The following is a 22751-nucleotide window of genomic DNA, read 5'->3' as shown; positions in this document are numbered from 1 at the left end:
ATTTGATGGAAAGCCAGTGCTCAGGAAGTGCCTTCCTTCCTGGGGGGTCCGCCATAGGGTGGACAAAGGGCTTCTGGTGCCACGGGATCCGCCGATGGCACCTCTGAGGTCCGGTCTCCCTCATCTCAGGACAGGAACGTGTTCAAAACCCAACGATAAAAGCTGCATTTAATAAATCTGAGGGTGTGCACAAGGACTTTAGGGTAAGATGAGCGTTAGTCATGTCAAGCAAAACCAGAGAACTGAAAGAGGGTTTAATTTTTTCCCATTGCTGTATCAGATTTTGTTTTCACAAACCATTTGTTGATTTGGAGGAGTGTCGGAGTCATTATCTTGATGGAAAGTCCACCAAAAGCCAAGCCTCAGCCTCCTGGCAGACACAGCCATATTTTTAGCTGCAATATCCAGATATTTTATGGAATTCACTATGCCATTCAGAGCGCTACAGTACTCCCACTTCGCCCCTCAGAATTGATGTGCGCTAATTGGGAAAATTATTTGGGGGCACAACTACTAATTGGAATACATTAGTATAAAATTTTCATCCTGGGAGCACACACTCTTTGGAAAAAATCTTAGCAATGATCCAGCACACCATCTTTCAGGGTAGATAAGAAATGCCTTTCCTTGCATGCTTCGCTTTTTAGACGCCAAGCATGCACACTGTGTACACAGCCAAGAAGTTACATTTTGCTCACATTTAACCATAGCATCCAGTTCCATTCATATTTTCAGTTATGTTGGGCCAAGTCCAGAGGGCTGAAATTTCTTACTGGGTTGCACCCGATTCATGCAGCTCTTGTGGACAGAGCCTACTGGCGTGGAGGTGGCTTTATTCAGTTGATTTTTACATTTCACTACCCTGAAACGCAGCTAAACGGCGGCTCTTGAAGCACGATCTCTTGGTGCTCTCCGCTTCCCCCACCCACCTTCCTCAACGAGTGTGGAGATAATATATACTTGCATCCTCTCCCTTGCAAGTTTGTAACGGTTCCAGATGTTTGAAACTAATCGTTTGAGCAGTGCTTGGTGTTAGGTTTAACTGTGTGCGCATTTGCACCTATTACCACATGTACAGGTCAACATCCATCAGTCTCTTTTGATCTGACAATTCTTTGGCTTTTCCCCAAAGACCTTATGTTACTTTTTATGAACTGCAGTGATGGACACAAGGCCACAACACATTTATTGAGACTGAGAAGCCAAGAAGAATTTATTGCATCTAATACTATCCTGAGGGGTGCCAATTTTGACCCTCGCTTTTGAGAAGTATAGTTTTCCAATTTTCCGGCATAAAATAAAAATAGCAATTTTATTTTTTTTTTCTCAGGGGTGCAAATAATCAACAATTCTGTACATGATAGTGTGTGTGTAATGACAAACAAAAAGTATATTGCAGTCAGGTGTTTGAACACAAGTTTGGTTCCTGAGTTAATTAAGCAAATATAATCCCAGCATGCTCAGGTTCATGTACATAAATGCTGGACAGGCTTGGTTTCCTGTAATTATGGCTAGCATGGCACGCTAACCATAAAGGAAGATAGTGATTGTTGGGGCAGATTTGGCATGGAAGTCCAAGATTTCAAAATACACTGACTTTGTGGCCTATAACCACCAAAATCTGTATGGTGTGAAAACCTAAGAACTGCTATAAAAATTTACATTTTCACAAAAAATAGTCATTGGTCAGTAAAAACTACACATTAAAATCAGTACTACAAACCAAGTTGTCCAATACCAGTTTTATGAAATGTTATCATAAAACATTTGCAATGTTCTTGAATGCGATATAGGGACAAGGGAAAACCCCATCGTACAGAAAATATTTTCTGAATGTATTCTTCATGTTACATTCCAGAAACAAGTTATTACGGAAATATCCATACATTTTTAATTTGCTAAAAAATTTGAAAACATTTAAAAATCTAATGGGTCTGTCAAATTCTGTTTGCCACATAATTTATTCACAGAAAACAATTTAACATTTTAAGAGGGGCTCAAAGGAAGTTAAGAATGTAAAATGTTTTAAAGACGATTTATATTTTTAAATGAAAATGCATAAACAAAGACCTTAAAGGCATTTTTTGTTTATTTTTGTCAGTATGAAAAAAAAGGGTGCACCGCTGACAACGTTAGCCAACACCAGGCTTCGATGAGCTAATACAAAACTCTCGTTACGGCTCTTTTCGTGGAGTCCCCCCGCCTCATTCAACATCCAGACCAGCGAACCACCGCTAATGCCTACTTCAAAAGACACCGCAATTTTCATTTTCAAAAAAAAAAAAAGAAAATATATCCTGTATATTTACCACATGGACCATTAGCGGCTGTCTAACACTGCCATCGAGCTGACACAGCAGCAGCACACAGGGGAGTCTAAATGGTACACGTCCACGTTGGGGGAAAAACACACTCCAATAATCGACCTGAAACGCCCCTCGAGCCAGTACTGAGAGGGGAAATGGAGGGAGGGGGCGCTGGAAGAGCTCGGCCAATTCTGGGACCCTCGACACCAAACCCTCTGCCCACCCCCCAAAAAAAAAAAAAAAAAAAAGTAACATCGGGAGAGTTCATTTTACGCATAATGCAAAAGTTACGAGCACCTCCAGCCATACGCGTGGTCCCAGCCGGAAGGAAGAAAGCGGCGTCAAGCGAAGCTCGGGGAAAAGAGGGCTTGTCATGCGGGCGGGAAATCGCCGTGGCGACGCGCGCCCCGCGAGGCCGCCGTCTTCGGCGCAGTCCCGGGGGGGGGGGGGAGGCGCGCGAGAGCGACCGCGGTAATGACCGCGGGTTCGGTAGCGCCAGCAACGGCAGCGGGTGGAAGGGCATCGTCCGGCACGTTCGGCGCCAGCGCGTTCAGGATAAAGGAGAGACCGCCAGCGGCGCATGCTAGCCTGCGCTCTCCCTCAGCGGCGGGGGTGGGGGGTGGGGGCGGGGGCGGGGCACGCACAGTTAAATACGACCGAGCATTTCAAACTGGGAGGAAACAAAATCAAGGAAAAATCAAGGAAAAATTAAAATGCCTTTCTGGGTAATGGTGAATTTAAACCATTGTTTATTAAGTTGAATTCCGTTGTTGTCCTGCAGTATTATTTACACAAATGCCTAAATATTATTAAAATAAAGCTCTTTTCGACTTCATCGATGCAGCTCGTGTTTCTGTAAAATAACGTGAAAATGTCGTCTTCGCCGGTGGCAGTTCGACATCGTTAAAAAAATTCCAGCACATCATTGTCAACAAATGCATACAAATTAGATACAACCCATTAGTTCCAATTGACTGTTTTTTTCTTTTTTTTATTATTGTAAGATGCTGCTAGGCTGTCCGCTGCCCCACCCCCCTTTTAAAACAATCTCTTCTGGTCGAGCGCGTACAGCTTCCCTGCTGGAACCTTCCGGAAAAAGAGACTGTTGCCTCTGCTCATGTTTCCCTGAAAAAGAGAACAGGAGTGAGCTGTGAGAATTCCTTAAGAGTGAAATCCACTTCAGTGTCATTTTTGCTTTTCTTCCCCTACCCACCCCCCTTCGTGTCTGTGTATGTGTGTGTGCATGCATGTGTGATGTGTGTGTGAATGTGTGTGGGTGCGTGCGTGCGTGTGTACATGCGCATGAGTGCGTGCACGTACATGCACATGTATGTGTCTGCATGAGAGAGTGTGTGTGTGTGTGTGTGTGTGTGTGCACGCATGCATGGGTGGTGTGTGTGTGGGTGTGTGTGCATGTGCGCATGTGTGTCTGTGTGTGAGAGTGTGTGTGTATGCGCGCGTGGAGTGTGTGCGCGTATGTGCACGTGTGTTTGCATGTGATAGCATGTGTGTGTGTACGTGTGTATGTGCGTGTGTGTGCGTGCGTGTGTGCGTATGTGCATGTGTGTTTGCATGTGATAGCATGTGCGTGTGGAATGTGTGCGTGTGGAATGTGTGCGTGTGTACGTGTGGTGTGTGTACGTGTGCGTGCGGAGTGTAAGATACCTCTAAGCTCAGGTGTCTCCAGCAGTCCAGCCAGGTGGGATACACAGCAGCATAAGGGGGGAGGCCACCTGCCAGACTGAACACAGACCAGAGCAGCCTTCAGGGGACTGAACATCCCATCTGTGTACCCTTAAACACAGTTACCACTGCCTCCACAATACTGACCCTACCGTTATACACACACACACAGCCTCCACAATACTGACCCTACTGTTATACACACACACACACACACACACACACACACACACACAGCCTCCACATTACAGACCGTACTGTTATACACACACACACACAGCCTCCACATTACAGACCGTACTGTTATACACACACACACAGCCTCCACACTACTGACCCTACTGTTATATACACACACACACACAGCCTCCACACTACTGTCACACACACACACACATTTACCACTGCCTTCACACTACTGAGAATTCTTGTACAATTCTGGCAACCCAAAACAAAGTATTATTGGAAATGCTTGTCGTAGAAAAACCTTCATCTTTTTCTGTTCAAATTAATTTATAGCTTTAGCACAAGGTAGAGCTTTCTACAATACGATTCCACAGCGCCATGGCTTCAGTGAGCAGGCGTTAAACATTCGGCCCTCACTGTGGGATTGTGGGATATGTGACGCGGCTAATTGAACAGCTGAGTGCGGAAATTGACAAAGATCCCGGAAACGGCTGTCCTTCCCAACATTGACTCAGGCTTACCGCTGAAAACAACAACAACAACAAACAGTTCTGCAGGCAGTCTGTCTGACGATGGAGCGGTTCGAAAGCTCTAAAAAAAAAGGGAAAAAGGCGGCGGCCATCTTACCCGCAGTTGTTGACAGCCATTAGGTTGGACACCAGCACAAATGGATAGGTCAGCATGCTGGCAAAGAACTAGGAATGGGGGGGGGGGGGGAGAGCAAATTTTAAAATGCGGAGCACCGACTTGCTAATGGCCTCAAGCCTACGAAAAGCCGGTGGTAAATTAATGTCATTCGGCATATCGTCCATTTCTACGACGCACACAATTAACATATTCATGAGGGCTGCCAGCGCTGCAGCCTGAAGGCATACCGTCGCACAGGTGACAACTAATGCCACCTTGCGCTTAAAGAGGGGGAGTAAAAAATAATCTTTTTTTTCAAGGCGGTTTTGTGTAAAGAACACCATACATTCGTAATTACCAGTTACCTACTTTCCTGCCACAGGGGCCTGGCGTAAGTAAATCTTACAAGAGCGGGGTGGAAAGCAAGACTGGGTCTGTTTGTGTATCTGTCCCAACACGTTGGTTCTGGGTGCAGCGATGAACCCTGTGACCCAGAATCAGTTCCGGAGACAATAAGATGCCCAAACTTATTGGCACACTGGCCTTGCTGTCATCGTAGGAGGGGAGGGGCTTTCCCCCGCCTCCTCTTGCTGATTGGCCGCGAACAACGCCCGTTAGCAAGCGCGGTGACTGCGCGGCTCGGCTAGCGAGGCGGCACGAATGACCTCCCCCCCTCACGTCCTCCATTTTATGAATGACCCACACATCTCGTCCTCCATTTTATGAACGGCCCACACATCTCGTTCAACGATTTTATGAATGGTCCCCTAAAACCCTTTATAAAGATTTTATGAAAGAGCCTCTCGAACATCCTTCGTAACGGGTCTATGAATCACTCCGCGCCGTCCCGTCGGCGCGCTGGATGAAAAGACGAACGGCGCGGCGTTCCGAGCCTCCGCGCCGATGACTCACCCCTGTCACGGTCTGGGAGCAGTTCTTGATCTCGCCCATGTGATTCATCTGTCGGGAGAGAGAAGAAAAACGGTCATCCATCTGAACGCCGCGCATCAGTTCTCCTGAAAACCGCTCCTCGCGATACCGCAGGTGTTCCGAGGGTAACGAAAAGTGCGCGGTGGAGGCGCGTAGTGTGAAACGGAATACTACCCTCACGCTACCATTACCCTGCAAGTGAAATCTTTCACCTAAAAAAAATGAAATGTCGATCATGGTATGAGCACAAAGTTCTCCAACAAAAATTATTCAGCGATATTTGTCGAACCCTTGCACACGACATGTTACATTTCATTACATTTACAGGCATTTAGCAGACGCTCCTATCCAGAGAGACTTAAGCAATGCAGGTTAAGTACCTTGCTCAAGGGTACAATGGCAGTGTCCTACTCAGGAATCGAACTTGTGACCTTCAGGTTACAAGACCACTTCCTTACGGATTATAATACACTGCCGCCCCATCTTTCAAAATGGCATTTCTGTAGACCTATTCAGTCTTTTCTATGAAGCAGAACACATGCAGCCAAGCGTGTCCAAGCGAATGTAGTGGGCGTAGCTCAGCTAGTTCGCTAACGAAGCACAGTAAAGGTGCGGTAAAGCCAAGGTCTAGTAACAGGTTACCATGACAACACTCAGGCGACGCAACACTCAAATTCAAAAATAACAACGTTGCCCTTGGCTAGGGGCGATTTTGCCTTTAGCTGACTGGTAAAGCGTTTGCCTATGGAGTCTTTGGACGAATGAGAGGCCGGGGTTCAAATCCCACCTCAGACTCAGGCAAGTCTCCAACTCCTTCATTACACGCACACACTGAACATAACCAAAGTTTCGAGAATTCAAATAATGCCGGTCAAGTCCGATGTTTTTATATTTCGTTCATTTCTTTTTTTGTTTTGTTTGTTTTAAAACTTTTAAAAAATAAAAACAAAAAGAAAAAGCACACGGTCCACCCCGATTTCCTGTCTTCTTTACTTTCTAATTCAAACGAGGAAGGCTGAGGGGGTAAAAGACAGAACTGCTCTGTCACAGAGCAGAAAGTGTCGTGGCGGGGGATCGAAACCCCAGCCACGCGTGGGTATTTCTATATGGGCTGAGCGCTGGCATCACACACCGTGCTTTTACATTTGAAGTCTACGCCATTTTTGTGGAGTCTAAAAGTTTCTGAAACATGGATTCAGTTGTGAATCAGTTGTACTGCGGTATCACCAACAGATGGCGATGCTGAGCAATGACTAAATAAAATTTTTTAAATGCTAATCAAATCTTTAATATTTGTGCTGCTTATCAGTGTAACAGGGCATGGTTGTCCAGTCCAGTCAGAAAGGAGCCTGTGTGGGTGCAGGTTTCTCTTCTGGCCCAGTACTTATGAGAATGGATTCTCCTTGTAATAAGGATGATGTCACAATTGCATTACAGACTGCTCCCCATTACGCATATACGCCTACGGTGTGCAGCAGAGGACAATCAGAGCATTCGCACCGTTCACGTCTGTGGCGTGTGACAGAGGAATCCGATTTGTCTTACAATGGGGATCTCCCACTCCAATTCTGGAGGGGTGCAGTGTCTGGCGGCTTCTGTGCGCGTTTTGCCAATTAAATACAGAAACGCATACGCCAGATTTCTTTCATTTACAGCAAAGAATTCTGAGCAAACCTCATTTAAATTACAGTTTAAAATCCATTTAAAGCGCTACAAGCTCAATCCACTTCCTACTTAAGTCACTAGAAGCTCAATCTCCCCTCTTGGGAGACAGGCACTTAAGGTCAGATTGGCTAAAGGATTTAGCTTTGGCTAAAGCTCAAAGGGGAAAAACAATTGTATGTCTACAACCATTTCATTGGCGAAGCAGTGAGCTTATGCAAATGAGCCTAACCTTCCACACGTTTCAATCCTTCAGTAAATCTGGCCCTTTACATTGCACGGCAGCCCTCGGTTGTGACGGCAACTCGACGTCATCCCTGATCTTTGCCTAACCTTTTACGAGGGCGCTTTTATTAGTTGCCATGGTTACCAGCGTCTACCACGCGCCTGCGAACGCAAACCGAGCTCCAAAATGGAGGGACGGAGCGGCGAGGGCGGCCTTACCGAGTTGTCTATTGCATAGGTGTTGATGAGGTGGGCCAGCATGTTGCAGATCCACAGCGACAGCACGTCGCCGAGGAGACGCGGGATCATCCCCCTGCCGCAGACAGGAAGCTGTCATCAAGCTCACGGTCATGCACGTCAAAAGAAACTGAAATGCTTTCAGAGTTTCTTTCACACACACACACACACACACAGTACTGCAAAACCCACTCAATTCTATTATGTCGCATTTAACGCAATTGCAGGCAAGCGTAGGCATGTCTGTATGATGCGATTATCTTTTTTTTCTGAAATGTATCTTTAAAAGATATAAAAATGTATCCTCTCATTTTGGTCAGTGCTGAAGTCTGGTCTTGTTCAGTAAAAACCTCAGAATAAACAAAACATGTCCCAGCACGAACTCGCATCCGCTTTTTTTGTCCACGCGCACATGCTGATACCTCATTGTCCATAAAATATTAAACATGTCAGATTAAGAGTTCTGCCGTCATCACAAGCAGGATTCCCTTTTTTATCAGCATCCGCACCACTCCCACCGCTCTCAAACAGAGCAACGGATCTGGGCAAACAATCTGATTCAACAAAGAAACCGTACGTGGAGAGACTCGTTTCTTTGAATACGTACGCAAAAAATCCCAGAATTCCTTCTTCCCTGTAGATTGTGGAGATGGAGTCAAATACGCCGCTGTGAAAATAAGACACAATTCCACACATCAATAACTGCTTATCAATGCATCTCAAGACTCGCGTTACCCTGGTAGAGAGAGCAGGCAATTAGCGTTTCTATAAGACAATGCGCCCTATTAAAATTAACGCACGGCACTACGGAAATGACGGCAGAGACGCTTTAAAGTGCGCATAAATATCTTCTGAATTAAACTATGAACGGGTAATAAAACGAGCACTGTTGCCTTTTATTAAAATTCACACTCCGGGGAACCGCGTGCACGTTTTTCTCTGTGATAGAAGCCAGTGCACTCAGCCCCCTTAAGGAGTGCCACTTAGTGGTGCGATTGTTCCGGATCTTTCTCGAGGTCCCCGCCCCTTCCCTTAATGTCTCTACTGGAGGGAGCATACACACATCAGGGGCCTTCATATACTGACAGCTGACAGCAGAAGGGGATGTTCAGCAATGCAGTTGAACAGGAGAGGCCATTTCGGGTCTGAAGGTCAGCGTCTCCGGTTGAATCTGACCAATCAGGAACGACCGCACCCCTGGCTGCTGCTGAAAGGATGTTTATTTTGCCATCTAAATAAACAGACCGCAATGGGAAAACTGGCTTTTTGAGTGCAAATTATAATTACCAGCAGGGGGCGCCTCTATAGGGGGATGAGGGCCAAAAGCTGGCCCCCTGGCACAATGCCATGCAAATCAGTATGTCGAGCCAACTCATACGAAGACGAAGACTACGCGTCGCCATCTGTTGGCAACCAACAGATTTTACCACATGGCAAACAAAGACCACAGCGTATCAACACAGGACAGTCAGAAAGAGGTATCAAAATAACTGCATAAATAAATTGTTAATATCTGCACTATTTATAGGACAGAACAGCTGGCTCAAATACCATACAGTGCATGGATGTTTAAACCAGCAACCAATTAGGAAGGTCGTGTTCTTTTTCTGGTTTATTGATAAAAACAGCACGTATGCAAGCCTGGATGAGTTGTGGGTTTGTCATGTTTAAATGTACTTATTGCTTATTTTGTCTATGTAGACATGTCACTAGGGAAGAGTTATAAAATTCTTTTTTTTTTTTTTTTTTAAACACCTTTTTCAGCCAACCTAGATTTTCTGTAGGCCTTGCGTCATTTGCTGGCCACTTACTAATCACATGTGAGGGGCAAATCAGGTTTTACATAGCAATGTCTATGAGCAAGCAATACAAGTCAAATATATGATCAAAATAAAGGTATTTAAATCCCACTCGGTTCCGTTAAACCAGGCCATTGTTGTGAATTAATGACTATTAATGATTATGTTATAATCTTTCATTCATTTGAGCGACACAGATACCAATAAAAGCACTCACCTGTATTTGGTTTCTCGGCCTACAAACTGGACCATACATCTTAGAGTGATCACTGGAAATAAAGAACACAACATTAGCATTTCAGATCGTAAAACTACAAATCCCACACACACTAACAATGGGTCTGAAACAAAGAGTACGCACGGACCGCAAATTCATTTCAGAAGAAGCTTCCGTTTCGAAGATCTTCGGCAAAAACCTTCGTTAATTTACGCAAATTCAAAGCGGGCTCTCACCTCTCCCTCAACACAGTGACACAGTGCTAAACCGTACGGTCAACCTCTCTGTGAGCGAGAGGGACGGGGAGAGAAAGACCGCTGGTCTTTCAGCGGTTCGGCAGGAGGGGGGGCGGCGCGGTTACCGTGGAAAGGGTGCGTGACGATCGTGGCACAGGAGCGGGCAATCATCTCTTTGGTGGTCTGCAGCCGGGGGGGGAAGAGAGGGGCGGAGCCAGATCAGTTTCTATACGAATCCCCGATTCATCTTCTGAATTCAAAGACACTACCGTTCTAATTTAGAGATACTTCACAGACTCGACCACAATTTCATTCAGTTTTTTCCCCCCAAGATCACACGGATACGGCTGTTGTGCATAATAAAATCAGAAACCTGATTGGCCCTTTGCTTACCAATATAAATTCACAGGTAGCCAAGCATGTAAGCCTAGGACCTTCAATAAATCTTATCCAGAGCAACTTATACTTTTTACATAGCATTTACATTGCATCCATTTATACAGTTGGGATATATACTGAAGCAATGCAGCTTAAGTACCTTGCTCAAGGGTACAGCGGCAGTGCCCTAACCGAACCTGTGACCTTTAGGTTACTAGACCAGCTCCTTACCCATTATACTACACTGCCGCCCATTATATTACACTGCAAATTGCTCTGTCGACCCTTTTCTTGTAACAAACAGAAACTTGCTTTGTAGTAATCATTGAAAGAATATAGGTGACAAAAGATAATAAAGCTGAGAAGTCCTCAGCTAGACGGGCAAACCATTCTCGATTCACCTGACTAAAGGTTGCTCCTGAGCCTCAATTCCTCTTTTTCCAGGAGGCTTCCATCTACTGATCCACTGACGTGCAAAAGCAATGCCGAATTTAGGCTGTGGTTTATTTTAAAGGTACAAAACAGGTGTAATAGTGAACTAGCGCACCATAAATACCGCTCAGGTAGTTCTAAGACATAGCTGAATTCAGATGTCTGTTAATAAACACGGTTTTACACAAGGTCTTACTGACCAACATGAATGAAACACTCCCTAACTACATCTGTATTATTAACTGCAGGATATTATTTCCCCAGTACATTTCCAGTGATGTTCAGATCATGCGATCACTTCTTCACTCAAACGCTGCACAAAAGTAAATTTTCACCTCATTTACGACATGCTTCAGAGATCCTTCTTCTGCCTTTTCACAGATCCCATGTTCCTGGAAGGGGAAAAGTGTACACGGGTCAGACTTCCGATGCAGTTTCAACAATGCAACAAACTGCCGATCCAAGAAATGAGTAGGCAAAGCTTCACTGCAATGGAGAAATTGCTTTGCTAACGTTCAGTGGATGCCCAAGTCTTGAGGTCCCTGTTGCTCGCAACGAAGCGACGCTACAGCACGCAAAGTGACAAAGCAAACGGGAGAGTCAGTGATTGAGGACAGACTGACACGGTTGCAGCGCAGCTAGCCGCGCGGACGGGCGGACATGATTTACCTCAGCTTGGCCTCCTTCCTGGCATCTCTGTAAAAGACGGAAAGATAAACGCACTGAGACGCAGCCATAAAAACTCCAGTGCCGCTGGAGTCTAAACTTCAGTGTCCTTACACCACCTGGCCAACAAACATTAAGACAATATTTGTTCTACATGGAGGGGGGGGGGTAATTCCAGTCCCGGAGTGGCCAGTGTGTATGCAGGTTTTTTTTGTTTCCACCAATTACGATGGCTAAATTAGCTAATAGGCTGGTCATAGGACCCTGGGAACACAGGACCCTTTGACATGTTCCCATTATCTGCCATATAAATCTAGGGAACATAGGACCCTGGGAACACAGGAATGACCCTGCGTGCTCTCTCTCTCTCTCTCACTCTCTCTCTCTCTCTCACCTGCAGGACGGAGCCGTGGACGACGGTGCCTATGGTCCCGGCGCAGAGCCTGGGCACCAGGCCGCTGAACAGCCCCGCCTTCCCGTCAATCTTCACGATGTGTTTCGCTGGACAAGGAAAAAAAAAAAACAAACATAATCCTCGTTTCAATGCAGCGGAACAAACAAACAAACGTGCGCAAAATATCCTGCCGGAACTTAAATTTCTTTTTCCTGCTTTTTTCCTTCTCCCATTTTTCACCCTTCCCGCTTTCTGTGATGGAAACTCCCTTTTCCAACTCGCCGGTCCGCGAGCTGAGCCCGGCTGCAGGCCGGGGCTTCGGGTCCTCGACCGACCGGCGGAGTCGACGGCCGCGCAGCGTCCGGCCAACTGAAGCCCTGGGTCAGCGGTACCCAAACCCGGGGCCCTCGAGGGCCGCGCCACTGCTGATCTTCTCTGCTGCCTGATAGGCCAGAGTCCAATAATGTCACTGACTGGCCAGAGATTACAACTTGCCAGGTGTCCCAGGTTTATTAAATCAGTCCCCTGATTGGAGGGGAAGAATGAAAGCCAGCAGTACAAGCTGGCCCCAGGGGGGCAGATTTCAGTGTCACTGCCCTACGCACACGGGCAATAAAAAGCGGCCAATGATATCGCCCCACTAACGGCCAATCAGCTCGCACGTGGTCAATGATTAGCTGGCCCGTGGGGCTCCTCGCGGCCAATAATACAAGCGCTTAGGCTGGATTTGGTTCCATTTTTAACACGTTCCCTTCCCTTGCCCTGTTCCCTCGAGCAAGCAATTTTGTGACAAAATTTGTGACCCGCAACAAGGGAACTGAATACTCAGTTTTACACTGAATTAGACATTCAACAGCTGGCAGCACATCTCATTTCCGAGCATCATGTGGATCTCTGCGGCTGCGTTACCTGGCAGAGGAGAAAACAAGGAAGCAAGGGAACATAACTGCTCCTTCACTTTCATATCGACTGACGCATTGAGGTGGCGCCATATTCATTGGCATTTGGATCCTAGCAAGGAGGAATGGAATAAAGATAACTTTCTGGAGGAGGCTACTGCGATAGAAGCCGTCATCAGACGTCTCGTATTTGTCATCAGAATGGCTGAGCCAACCCTTGCTCAAGAATTAAGTGGCAAATGAGCAATCTGTTATCATATGTCCATCAGCAGACAAGAAGCGCCTGGCCAAAGATGCTTCATTGTGTCAAGTTGGGGGTCACAATTCTAGAACTAACAGGGACAAATGATACACATTTGTGCGAAATATAGGCTATTTTCCTTGCGTGTTGTACTTGAGAAAGACTACATTTCAACTTGTCAATAAACGGATACCAACAACGCCGAATATAACGGGCTAACACTGCACGGAAATGGCGGTCCTGAAACTGCAGAGAGATCAGGGTTTTGAAATGAACACCCGCCAAGCGCGGGGAAAATCCGGCCATGGCGGGCAACTCTGTCAAAACCGCCAGCCACTTTGGCGGGTGAAGTTCCCCGATCTAGTTTCTGTGTGAAAAATTTACTTGTAGTTTTCCCAAAGTGGTCAGCAGCTCCGTGGTAACCCGCCCACCTACTTTGCCCTGCAAGACCGCACAGTCGTGCAGAATGCACTTTCACCCACTGCTGCCCTTTCTCGATGATGCAATTACCCTGGAGACCCAATGACGACGTCACCTTGGACACCGCTGCGCATGAAACACCAGTAAGTCGAGCCTTTCTGTTCACTAATACTTCTAGCAAAAATGTCCAGGCAATGTGCCCTCTTTCAAAGTCACCCAGGCCTCCACTTGGACACATGCAGACCATAACAGGCGACCAGGCCTGCGATGTCATTGGCTGAATTAATGGATGAGAAACACCAGTGTTGCCACATACTCCACCCCACCAAACTTACTCATGAGTTTCCTTTTTTTCCCCCCACCACCTGCATACGTTCACAGATCTGTGACTGTATTATTAATGGACGGTGATTTCACAACACAGCCAATGCAATGTATAAAAATGATCTGATTACTTCCTTACAACTCCTTCGCATTCTTCAAAATACAGCAGCATCAAGGAGCTCCGCCATTTTAACACTGTACTGGCTGCCCCATTAAAGTCCCTTCTGTTCAGAACGCGGACGAGCCCAGATTCACGCAGCTGCCATTCCGCAGGCAAGCACAAAACGATTCGATCATGTGACGGGGGGACCCAAGGGCCTGTTCCAGTCCCCTCTCGGCTCCGCCCACACAAACTCCACGAAGGGGTACGCCTCTTTCAGATGCTGATTTCCCACCGGCATCCTAAGAGCGGGCCCCATCTGTTCACAGACCGAGTGCAATATGTTTCACTGCCCCTTCACTCGTGAGGGCTGCACGGTGCTATACGCTGACAAAATCAGCATACAGGTTCACAGGAAATGGAAAAGACGCATATAAATTCAGGCAATGTTAAGAGCTAGATAGAGCTTAGTTTTCCTTTACCTCCATCACTAATATGCTTAGTATACTAAACCAAACTCAAAAGTAAGACTTACTCTCACTTTATTGGGAACATGCACCAACTTGCTAGTTATAATAGTTAATTTAGTGCTCTCTTGTTACATTTGTTTCCAAGCAAAAATGCCCCCGACCCAAGTAAGCAAGTATACGTTTATTAATGGTGCAGGTCTATAGCATTGGTGGCTAACTTGCTGCTAGCAGTAATACTCACTAGTTCATACCCGTTCGTTAGTTAGGTACCTAGCCATTTCTATTTGTTAGTTATTTAGATATGACCAGAATGTCTTCATGAAGACTACATCATATAATGCAATCCACAGAAACTGCTAAAGGTATAAAACAAGAAACTTTGAGGTGTCCCCAAGTTTATATTAAAAACATCAGAAGATCAATGCTCTTCTTCAGGCAAACTTCCAAGTGCAGATGCTAATAACTACATCTCAAGTCAAACAGTGCCTCCCTCACTTAATGCACTTGTGCCCAGCTTTTGCAGTGTTAGACTCCAAAATACTATACTGTGATGCTATACTCCCAAATACAATACTATGCTGTGGTGCTACACTCCCAAAGTATGGGAGAGTGGAGATAAAGGGGGGCTTTGAATGCAGTCCCAGTTTTACCTCAGAGGACTAGGCCCCCTCCTCCCCCCTGGAGGAGAAGAAGAAAGTTACAATTTATTCGTTAAGGTCTTACCATATGAAAAAAGTCCTGGCAGCTGGTAGATCTGTCTACCAAATATATTTCTTCCTACAGTAGGAGGCAGAGGTTCATGTCCAATCTGGAAAGGAACAAACTGGTAAAGGAGGAAACCCAAATCCAGGGGATTCCTTACATCTACAAACATCAGAAACGAACGACAGGCCTGGCTTGATAGGGTTAATTGAAATGGCAAAACATCGAATAATCAGAGATATGATTTTGTACACATTTTTCTTTAATCAGAAACTACTGATTTTCAGACCCTAAACACCTAAACATGTCTACAGCTTATAAGCATGCACAAATTGGAAGCTTTTCCACTCTGACATCATAGTAGGAGAATTCTCAGACATCAAGTCAATACTTGTATCACTATACACACATTACTGGCTTTAAAAAAAAACTGAATTTCCTTATTAATCAGGGGAAATAACTAACACTTTTGAATATTTGTTGCACAACATTAAGTTACATTTTTCTTTCTTCTATGGGCCTATTTGAAAATCCCTATTTATGTATGGGTCATCCTACACCAATCAATCAGTACGTCACACACAGGCTCCTTTTTAATTTCTGTATACATTAGCTGGAAGATGTATTGCAGTATTTCACGGTTCTTATATACAGTGAGTGTCATAATGTTTGGGACAAAGACTTTTTTTTCTTCCTGATTTGGCCCAGTACTCCACAATTTTAGATTTGTAATCAAGCAATTGACACGTGGTTAAAGTGCACATTCTCAACTTGCCAGGCTCTGATTAAACCAAAATGTATTAAAAAATACTCTTAAATAAAAGCTGAGAATGTGCACATCAACTATGTGTGAATTGTTTTATTATAAATATAAAATTGCAGAGTACAGAGCCAAACACAATTGTCGTTGTCCTAAACACAACTGTGCTCTTCGTGAATATCTCCAGAGTTCTGCCCTTTAGAACAACCGGGGGGAGAAGGCTCTCAAAACATGGGTCTTTTCAGAGCCTAGTACCCCTACTTCTCATGAGACCATCAACACTTCATGGACAGTATGTTGTAGAGGTTATGACAAAAGCTGGTGCTGGGAAAATGTGCTGGGAACTTCCTTTAAAAAATTAAGGAAGCACCCGGACCTCATAAAAGCTAAAATATCCAACAAGCCAAAATGCAAAAACCTTCACTTGGTGGCAAAAGTACACAGCCTTACGGACAACTGCAGAAAAAATGTACTTAAAATTAATTTGTAATTTTAGCTATCACTGTTGTTATACATGTCTTAATAAATGCTTGACTTTGTATTCTGAGCACTGTGTCCAGTTCTGAGCAACACACGATAAGAAAGATGGAAGCGTTAGGAAAAGGTACAAAAAGTGCAACATAGCCTACTTGGTTGTAGAGGTCAAATGTAATTAAACATTATGAATAAATAATTAAAACACTTAATCTCTTCAGGCACAGTGAAGAGAGACTAAAGGGGGATTTGAGTTTACATATTTAAAAGCTATTGGATTCCAGAAGGTATTTCAGGTTGACCTCTGATAGCAGAATATAGGGCATGAGTCAAAAGCAACAAACTGGTATCAGATTAATAAACGCGCTCAAGGCCCGCTCCACGCACTGGTGCCGCATTCGAAGTGATGACGTTTAGGTACATGTATAAAATGAACTTTTTGATGTTATTTCATGTCATGTTACTTTAACTTGAAACTTTTTAATTTAAGAAGCAGAGCTCTCGTAATAATCAATGCAAATTGCATACAAGTTACTGGTTATATCACAGATATATTCTTCTGGTGACAGTGCTTCAAGTAACGCCATCTCTGCGACAACGCTAGGGATGACCCGACTAACAGTTACAGCTTCGCATTTCTACAAGATGCCGCCATGGAGTATTGGTGGGTTCATAATAAGCAGTGTTACTATGGTGCAATAAAGGGTTCAGAATGGTTCAACAACGACATTCACGAGATTCATAACTTAAGAGACTAAATGCTGTTGAAAGGGGCAGAACTCTCAAGAAATGTATACTACCAGTTCCTTTCACTGACGCTTTAAAGATGCTTTTGCAAACAAACTTCAACTGTTCGGGTACCTCGACTACCCATTGTTACCTCGACTACCCATTGTTTATTTTACTATTTGATATTTTAATGGACAAAGACTATTGTACACTTTCACTTTCGTAGGTAGTCAGTAAAGCTTAATTGCCTTCACTGCAAGTACTGAGTTGGTATAGTGAACCAGAAAAGAAGCCACATTAGCAAGACAGGTGACACTCGATCTCGATGACACTGACAGCTAAATCACGGTAAATCAAGTCATACCTTATAGCAATTAACTTTGCTAACGATAAATAGCTAGTTACATCTTCTGTCAGAGGAACTTACATGGTCTCATTGAACACAACCGATTTGGCCGAATCGTCGTCTTTTCAGACACATGCTGACAAATTAGTTTAGCTAGAAAACCTTCTAGAATAGCGTTCCGGGTTATCCGGAACACCTTGATGTCGCCCTCGCCTTGGATAAAAACTGGCTAGCTAGATGGTTATATGAACTTTGCATTACTAGAGCAGCGAGTTCCGTATTTGATCAAGAGCGTCAAAAGACCACTCGATTGATCCATACGGATACATAGTAGCTAGGTTGTTAAGGAAATAAGTAAATTTCTGTCAAACAAAACTAACGATAGGAAATGGAAGGAGCCAGAGAGGAAACTGCTCCCTGTTTGACAAAATGTGAATGTGAAACTGAAGGTATTATAAACGAGCACTGACTGTGCGACTAGAAGCTAAGCTTGCAAACTAGCGACACAGAAATAAAATGGCGCATGTTACACACAAAAAAGTCGGTAGTCTATGTGCTTTTCAGGCTGCATGTAAGATGACCAAAGAGTCCAGTTAGTCGCTTACCTGAACTAGCACCTTCACATACATAAGCGGGTGGGAAAGGACAGTAAGTCCTGTTCCCAGCAGCACCTGGACACGCGTGTCCGCCATGATGGGGGAAAATAGGCAACCTCCTTCAAAGCTGTAGAAGGCGGAAAGGGCATAAGATATTGAGATGTCACGTGAGTCGTTATGCGATCCCGTGACTGTCGATCACCATAGATACTATGTTGTCTTGATTCAACACCACCAATGAACTACAGTAGGCTACCACAGTCCAGTGCCCTGAACTGGGTATGGCTGACTTCTCCCGGTAGCAGAAGATCATGGCCTCGTTTCCAAAACCACCTTAAGCCTAAATTGATAGCAAAAGTCATAAAAGCATCTTTGATTTGTGACGTGTTTCCCAAAGGCTTGTGGTATAAAGACGGTCTTGGAAATTGATCATAGATTAACGTGACCAGAAACTCGTAAAAACCCGAATATTACCAAATGATGCACACAATGTTCATAATATGAAGAAAATTCTGAGTCAAAAAATAAAAATGTTAAAACAGAGAATATTGGCACGTTTATTGTTTATCAGACAGAAGACTGTCGTTCAGATAAATATAAGTAATTCCCACTTGACAATGATGGAAAAGGGAGTTTCACGAGTCACAACAATGGATAAGTAATGAAATACATGATTATGCTATGATTTACAGCATTGCACAATTTATACCTTTAGGATAGATTTGGAGACACGTGGGGACACCAGAGTAGCCTACACTGCTTACTTTTTGCTTAATAGATCTTTAGTAGTTCCATACTTCACCCTCAGATATTGCACACTTGTGGTCAAGGAGTTTATGAACCAGGGAGTGTGTTTGCCTGTTTTATATATGTGATCTCTCAGTATTTCATTACAACCTAAAGGAGAACATTTAACATCATTTGTGCATTTTCCCCAACATAATTGCATTTGTTGCACTTTATTTCCACCTAAATTATGAATATAAACTAATCTAATCTAGTCCTGTGAAGCCAAATTACAGGCAAAAATGTACACATTCTCATATCAAAAGGAATTTGCCTTATATAATCCACCATGATCAGTCTGGGCTTTTACTGAAATCAGGTTGGGGAATAGGGAATTGAAATAATTACAAAATATCAACATTTGAAAGCTTCTGATAAAGTTGAACTGGACCTTGTCTAAAAATACCCAGAATTCTTCAACTTCGGGTAATCTGTCATAATATGGGTAAATGTTACACGCAGCAATCCCACATGTAAAGTTATAAATAATGGTCATAAAGGGGTGTAAAACAAGACTTCCCAATATTGCTGTTTTTACATACTGTAATGTATGATCAAATATGCAGACATTAGAAATTCAGGGGTTAAAAATGGTCTCAGTATATGCTGATGATATACGTTTCCTGCTGAGCCCACAACCTTCACTACTGAAATGTTTTAATGAAGACCCTAGACCATTTTTCCCCCTTTATCTGGTCTCAAGCCAAATTATAACAAATGCACAATACTAAAGTTTCTGTGAAAGATTCAGAATTCACTTTATGGATAGATTCAGTGGTGGTATCCCCCAACAACAGAGATTAGCTCTTTTCCAATTAATTTAAAACTATGAACTAATTCAAACAGTTACAATTTTGTTGCCTTGGAAACAGAACAGTTTGACAGCTTATGGTAAGATCACCCGGATCAGCTCCCAAATTTAATCCGATTTTGTATTACCTTCCCTTCTCCAGGGTAATCATTCTTTAAACAGTGTAAGCAGAAAATAAATGTGTATTTATACAACTAATACAAAGTTTGGGGTCTGAAAATTTTCCATTTAAAGGTCTTGAATCTGTCACTTAAAAGTGAGGAAAGGAAGAAAAAAGGGGAAAACAGAGGGTAGTATCTCAGGTTCTATTAATTGATACTTTATTAACACAAACCGATCCAAATAGAATTCAAACAAACATATTCAACTGCAGCAAATACTCCTCTTCAATATTCAAATAACGACCCCTAAAAAATAAATATTTGATAGTATTTGATAATAACAGCTAGCCAGTATTAACAAGAGTCACCTTGTCCTCCAGAAGTTTCATTACAGATGCCAATTTTCCTGAGATATTGATATAATTGAAACCGGACCAATCAACTTGTAACAGATGCATTACACCAGTTGGACTGTAAACAACCCGCTTCTTTGTATTTACATGGTTGGTTTTTCTGTCAGTCTGACTTTGGTCATTTCTCACAGCTTTACTAGCTAACCTATCTTCAAAAATAAACGATTTTTTAAAAATCTGCTTCGTGATTCCCTTAAAAAAAAGTGTTGTATGATGTAATAACTGGACCCTGAGCCACTCAGGCATGTCTTGGCTCAGGGCCATCACCAAGCCACAAGTCCCCCAGTCAGCCCCACCTACAGTCCCACTAAAGCCTGAAACAGACAGAGGAACAGGTAGGCCAGCCCGTAGGCCAGGTTTCTCAGTGTTCAGGTTCCGACGCGGTGGAAAAGGGGGCTACTGCAGAATGGGAAGGTGGTCTTGGTGCTCCGATTCCACGGAGCAGCGTTCCTCAGCATTGCGAAAGCCGAGTCTCGCTGCGGTCTCGCTGCGGTCTGGGTCAGCAGGGATGTTCTCCGTGCTGCTGGGTAGCGGGAGCCTGGTGGTCTTGGCCAGGGTGAGGTTCTGCAGCCTCTGCAGCCTGGACCGCTGGGGGAAGAGCGGGTCCGGGGCTTGGGCAGGCCCGGCGGCGGGCACCTTCGGGAAACCGTGGGCCGCCTCACCTGCTTTCGCCGAGGCCAGCGGGGACAACCTGAGGATTTACGAGAGATTAAAAACAAATCGAGACTGTGAGTGCCTGAAACACAGCAAGATTTTTAAATGAAAAAAATACCACACAAAATATCTAGAAATTACAACCAAAAAGCTGGAGCTGCAGGTTGCTTCGCAGGTGGCACACAGGTACCAGCCGTACAAAAAAAAGATGCAAGAACTCAAAATCAAGAATACCACATATGACATGCCTGCAAATACATATCTCAAATACATGTACAGGGCCCTGCCCTGAGACAAAGAAATATTTTTTCTTGCTGTAGCTCTGTACACAAATTTTGATTCACCAGGCAGTTTTTATACATATATATAGGTATAAAAAAATATTTAAAAATAGGTAATGAAAATCAGCATATCATCTTCTATAGAATAAGATTTTCCAGAACCTTCTACTGCGTGATTCTGTGCTCAGATCCTGTTTCCTCAAATTTGGCAGGAAGGGGTCTGTGTCCATGGCCTGCTTAATGGCAGCGCTGTCAGGCCCTCCATGGCTGCTGTCCAGCTCTCTCGCCAACACCGCTCCTGTAGAGCACAGAAAAAGAAGAAAAAAACAGTTCAAAAAAAATTAGGGCCGTTAATTAGGAAAAAAAGAGGTTATGATTAATGAGCTCGTTGATTTTTGGAATACGGTTTCCACTTTGGTCTCATGAAAGTTTGTCTAGTAATACATTAATCAGGGTTTGCTAAGAAATCATCTTCTCCTGGGGCTTTGCTACTGGCGACTGATTTAATAGGTTTAACAGCTTTTTGAAGACCGCGTTCAGCTTCTTTAATCCTTCAGATAATTTGTTACGTTTAATTTTAGTAGGTGAAGGTTTGGGTCAGTCCTGCATCCCTTTATCCTGTGATTTATCATTTGTGGTTTCTTAATTATTGCCATATGCACCGCTGAAATTCTAAGAATCGAGAGAGAGGCTTCTTCTCTATGAACTCAACTGACCAGCTCCGTATCTGAGGTTTTACTTTTTAAAGGAAGTTCTGTTCAGTACCTCCCCAAATTCATGCTGAGCCATTTTTTTCTGTACTGAAGGTAGGCATTATGTCTCCTTCTCCATCTCTGCCGGTAATTCAGTTCACTTTTTTATTATTTTGGCCTTTATTTTGGCGTTGTCCCATCTGGGCATTGAACCTGTAACCTCTAAGTTTCAAGTCCAGTTTAAACTGCAATTCCTCCACGTCACAACAGTGAAAATCCACCTTTTCAGCAGAATCTGGCGGAGCGAGCTCACCTGCGGTGCCCTCTTTGTCCCGTCTCTTCCTGACAGTTTCCATCAAGTCTGTGCTGGTGCTGGAGGCCTCGGGGATGTCGAACGTGATGGACACTCGCGCGAGCTCAACCCTGGCTTCCTGGAAGGCCTTGGGCCTGTGAGCCAGCCTTGTGGCGGGATACTGGCCTGCGGCTGCCTCGGTGACAAACTGGGACAGGGTGCACTGACGCTGCCACCCGTAGACCGGAGACACAAGCACTCACATTCGAAAACGACATCAGAACAACGCGACTATGGCTCACAAATCGCAACATAATGCACCAGACACATGCACATAGGCTCACGAACAACATGCACTAGTCTCACAGAAGCAACATGCACATAGGCTCACGACAACTGCAAAATGCTCCAGAGCAGCATGCAACATAGTTCACAGAACACATGCAACATAATGGCTCTCACAGAAGCAACAATGCAACATAATGGCTCTCACAGAAACAACATGCAAACGTTATTGAATTGTTCGATGTACCTGCGTGCCAAGCATGGGTGGCGGGTCCAGAAGCAAAATGAAATAAATAATGGAACAACATACAAACATGAGAACTCTGTGAGAATGAGAATGCAGACAATACAGACTTCATACAGATTAGGCCACAGATGTCGAACTGAGTAATGGTCT

General features: G+C 44.2%; 2 protein-coding genes across 2 annotated transcripts; both read right to left on the bottom strand.

Annotated features, from left to right (window-relative positions):
- Window positions 1-3038: 3038 nt before the first annotated feature.
- Window positions 3039-18207, bottom strand: mtch2 (mitochondrial carrier homolog 2). The gene is made up of 13 exons (XM_064312347.1): window positions 18049-18207; window positions 15156-15240; window positions 11979-12085; window positions 11588-11614; window positions 11254-11310; window positions 10234-10291; window positions 9873-9924; window positions 8464-8523; window positions 7839-7932; window positions 5715-5762; window positions 4803-4870; window positions 3972-4047; window positions 3039-3431 (listed from the first exon to the last, which is right to left on the bottom strand). The coding sequence occupies exons 1-13, from the start codon at window positions 18133-18135 to the stop codon at window positions 3345-3347; spliced, it is 906 nt and encodes a 301-aa protein (XP_064168417.1). The 5' UTR covers window positions 18136-18207; the 3' UTR covers window positions 3039-3344.
- A 375-nt stretch (window positions 18208-18582) lies between these two features.
- On the bottom strand, window positions 18583-22616 carry LOC135242614 (uncharacterized). The gene is made up of 4 exons (XM_064313764.1): window positions 22602-22616; window positions 22091-22298; window positions 21248-21383; window positions 18583-20841 (listed from the first exon to the last, which is right to left on the bottom strand). The coding sequence occupies exons 1-4, from the start codon at window positions 22614-22616 to the stop codon at window positions 20547-20549; spliced, it is 654 nt and encodes a 217-aa protein (XP_064169834.1). The 3' UTR covers window positions 18583-20546.
- Window positions 22617-22751: the final 135 nt, after the last annotated feature.

Source organism: Anguilla rostrata, chromosome 16, assembly GCF_018555375.3.
Source record: "Anguilla rostrata isolate EN2019 chromosome 16, ASM1855537v3, whole genome shotgun sequence".
NCBI lineage: Eukaryota > Metazoa > Chordata > Actinopteri > Anguilliformes > Anguillidae > Anguilla > Anguilla rostrata.
Note: the sequence above shows the minus strand (reverse complement) of the source record. Positions and strands in the feature narration are given on the sequence as shown.

Coding starts and splice junctions, on each gene's coding strand:
- mtch2 (XM_064312347.1), bottom strand. CDS start 18,135: ATGGCGGACACGCGTGTCCAGGTGCTGCTGGGAACAGGACTTACTGTC. Junction 15,241..18,048: donor ATGTGAAGGTGCTAGTTCAG/GTAAGCGACTAA, acceptor GTTCCTTTCCAG/ATTGGACATGAACCTCTGCC. Junction 3,432..3,971: donor GGAGACACCTGAGCTTAGAG/GTATCTTACACT, acceptor TCTCTTTTTCAG/GGAAACATGAGCAGAGGCAA.
- LOC135242614 (XM_064313764.1), bottom strand. Junction 21,384..22,090: donor GGACAAAGAGGGCACCGCAG/GTGAGCTCGCTC, acceptor TGTGCTCTACAG/GAGCGGTGTTGGCGAGAGAG. Junction 20,842..21,247: donor ACAGAATCACGCAGTAGAAG/GTTCTGGAAAAT, acceptor GTAAATCCTCAG/GTTGTCCCCGCTGGCCTCGG.